General features: G+C 46.5%; 1 protein-coding gene across 1 annotated transcript in view; it reads right to left on the bottom strand.

The window, feature by feature from the left end:
* The window catches only part of LOC125030443, a 245,725-nt gene that overhangs the window by 63,016 nt on the left and 180,209 nt on the right, over window positions 1-2,500 (bottom strand). Inside the window, exons 5-7 of the mRNA XM_047620480.1 lie at window positions 2,384-2,464; window positions 1,427-1,621; window positions 978-1,139 (exon numbers count right to left, since the gene is read on the bottom strand). Coding sequence (XP_047476436.1) covers window positions 978-1,139; window positions 1,427-1,621; window positions 2,384-2,464 — 438 coding nt within the window. The remainder of the gene's footprint in view (window positions 1-977; window positions 1,140-1,426; window positions 1,622-2,383; window positions 2,465-2,500) is intronic.

Below are 2,500 nucleotides of genomic sequence, written 5' to 3'. Positions count from 1 at the left end.
GTGCCATTTGCCTTTCCTAATAACTGTGCTGCAGTATCTAGACATCAACGCACTCTTTGTACATCTTCTGGCACTATGAAGGTTATCTAAACATCAACTGCTATATGTATCCTCTAAGAGCCAACAGACCATAAACTTTGCCAAGTGTGAGTTACATGCATCTGTCATGCAATGTACTGGTCAAAGATGCAAACACTATTTTGATGAAGTGTTAGATAACCACTGTGACACTTTCTTCGTCTGCACTAGAACTGTGCTATCTACTAGGCGCCATGGCCAGAAGAAGCTCCGGTGCAACTTTCACCTTCGTTTGAAACATGAACATTCATAAGGAAGTGTAAAACCAACAGCAATGCCATGTCTACCTGGTTAGGTAACGTGAAGGCGTGTTATAATGCAACTTGAATTCTACTAGTACACAGACAGCCCTTCCCGTTGCTGCGCAAGAGACTGTCACTGGCAATACTGAATTCTAATACAAACAAATAACGCTAAAACCCAAACTTGAAGACGGATTAGTGTTTACAAAAAGCACAGGTCACACCCGCCGAATATGATGGCCATTTAGCGAGTCAGATTATTCAGTTCGCATATAAACCTGCCCTTCCTAAACATATCCCTTCAAATCGAGAGCGCATTATATGACCCTCTTACGTAAGTGCGTCGAGGCAGCCATGCCCAGCGAGAGGTATCAGGAGGCAAGGCATGCGCGAGGCAGACACTCCACTACCCCGGAAATGGGTGACTAGGCCAAGGTTTTGTGCTCTCACGTGCTTGCCGGCCTCCTCGCCCTCCCCTCACACTTTGCTGGCCACGCACTGTGCGACGAACCCTCTCCCCTCATATTCTGCTTATCCACCAATGCGACTGCCTTCTCCCCGCACTCACTCAATGTTCACTCATTTCCATATGGCAGTAATGACATTGCTGGCGGAGCTCAATCTGTCGGCTGTGTACAAACGCCAAAGAGAGGTCACTGTGGGTGCTGCTGGAACAGGGCGCATCCGTGTTCCTCGTGCGCCACCTGCCCGCTGTGCGTTGAAGGTGAAAGTGCCCACGTTAAGCCTCTCCGGGTTCTTACTCTTTTCGCTACTGGCGGGTTTTCGTCTTCGTGGCCTTAACTGCTCAACAGGCCGTATCTCGGAACAAGACCGTGAGCATGCTTCCCACAGTTTATATCATGAAAAGCCAATATTGGAACGAAACGAGGAACAGAAATCATGCTTTACCTTGCATATGAACGGCCACATACAAAGAACAAGCTCGTCTTCCACAAAGGCTGCCACCACCATAAAAGAAACGAGATACCTTCTCAAATCATCCCTAATTGTAGTGAACATTACTGCACGCGGCCTCTCAAGCACCGTACAAATCGGAGAGACAAGCACACACCTGCCTTTTAATACCACGCCCCCCCCCCTCCCACGAACGCCAGAAGCGCTTTCAGTTCTCGCCGCCAGCTCCGGTCTCGCGTGTGCGGAATCTTTATCGCGAGGACGAGCGCCTCCATCGCCTCGATCAGAACGGCAGGGCTCGAGCCAAGAACACAGCCCGGGGAGGGAACGGCGGAAGGAGGGGGAGTGACGCTGCACGCGAACACGCAGAAATCGGCTCGAACACGCTTTAGTTTGAATTTACAGGGGTTAAATTATGCATGGAATGTATATTGTGCGCAACTCTATGTTTGATGCAAAATAATAAAACGTCTGCACAGAAAAAAAATGTATCCCGCTTGCTACTTCAACCAAGTCATACGAGGAAAAGTCCGTGCGCATCACAGTTACGACGCGTGCGCAAGTCTGCCATTTCCGCGCGCATATTAGCCACACGATGTTACTTTATTAGAATGCGCTGGTAGCTTGGCTTTGAATACCAGTTGTGCCAAATCACTTTGTAAATGATATTCATTTATATCTTAATCTGTTTAAAGTTTGTATATATAAAAATATGACAAACATGGTAAGAAGTGATGCAGGTTTGAGTATTTTGCATGATAGTGATAAGAACGTCACAACCAGTGTGCGTATTCCATGGCCACCGCCAATCAGATTCCCTGTAAATTTTATGCTATAAATAACGTTTTAATGAAAATGCAAATCTATTTGATTTAAATGTATTCGTTAAATATTTTTCCAGTTAAACGTTAGGTACGCAAGCTCCTCCGAATCAAGGTCTAAATGGCATTTAAATTTCGTTCCGAACGATGTTGCCCGTGCGCTTGAAACCAGTCCAATACGTGACACCATGTTCGCATCCTCGGAATGCGCGCAAGTCATCTACGATCTGCTGTCGTGACTAAACGATCGGATGACGGCGTATTTACAGATGCCTAACGTAAGGCAATTACAAAAGAATCTACCATTTCCACGTAACCCCCTTTTACCCTCGGAATGCATAAAATCTCTAGTTGATAGTTAACACGGATCGGAGGAGACGCGAAAATAGGAGGCAAGGAGAGGTGGAGCTAAAACGGAGAAAAGACATTTCTCAAGAATACTTT

The sequence above is a fragment of the Penaeus chinensis genome, chromosome 11, assembly GCF_019202785.1.
Source record: "Penaeus chinensis breed Huanghai No. 1 chromosome 11, ASM1920278v2, whole genome shotgun sequence".
NCBI classification, from domain to species: Eukaryota; Metazoa; Arthropoda; class Malacostraca; order Decapoda; family Penaeidae; genus Penaeus; species Penaeus chinensis.
This window is presented reverse-complemented; position numbering and strand designations above follow the sequence as displayed.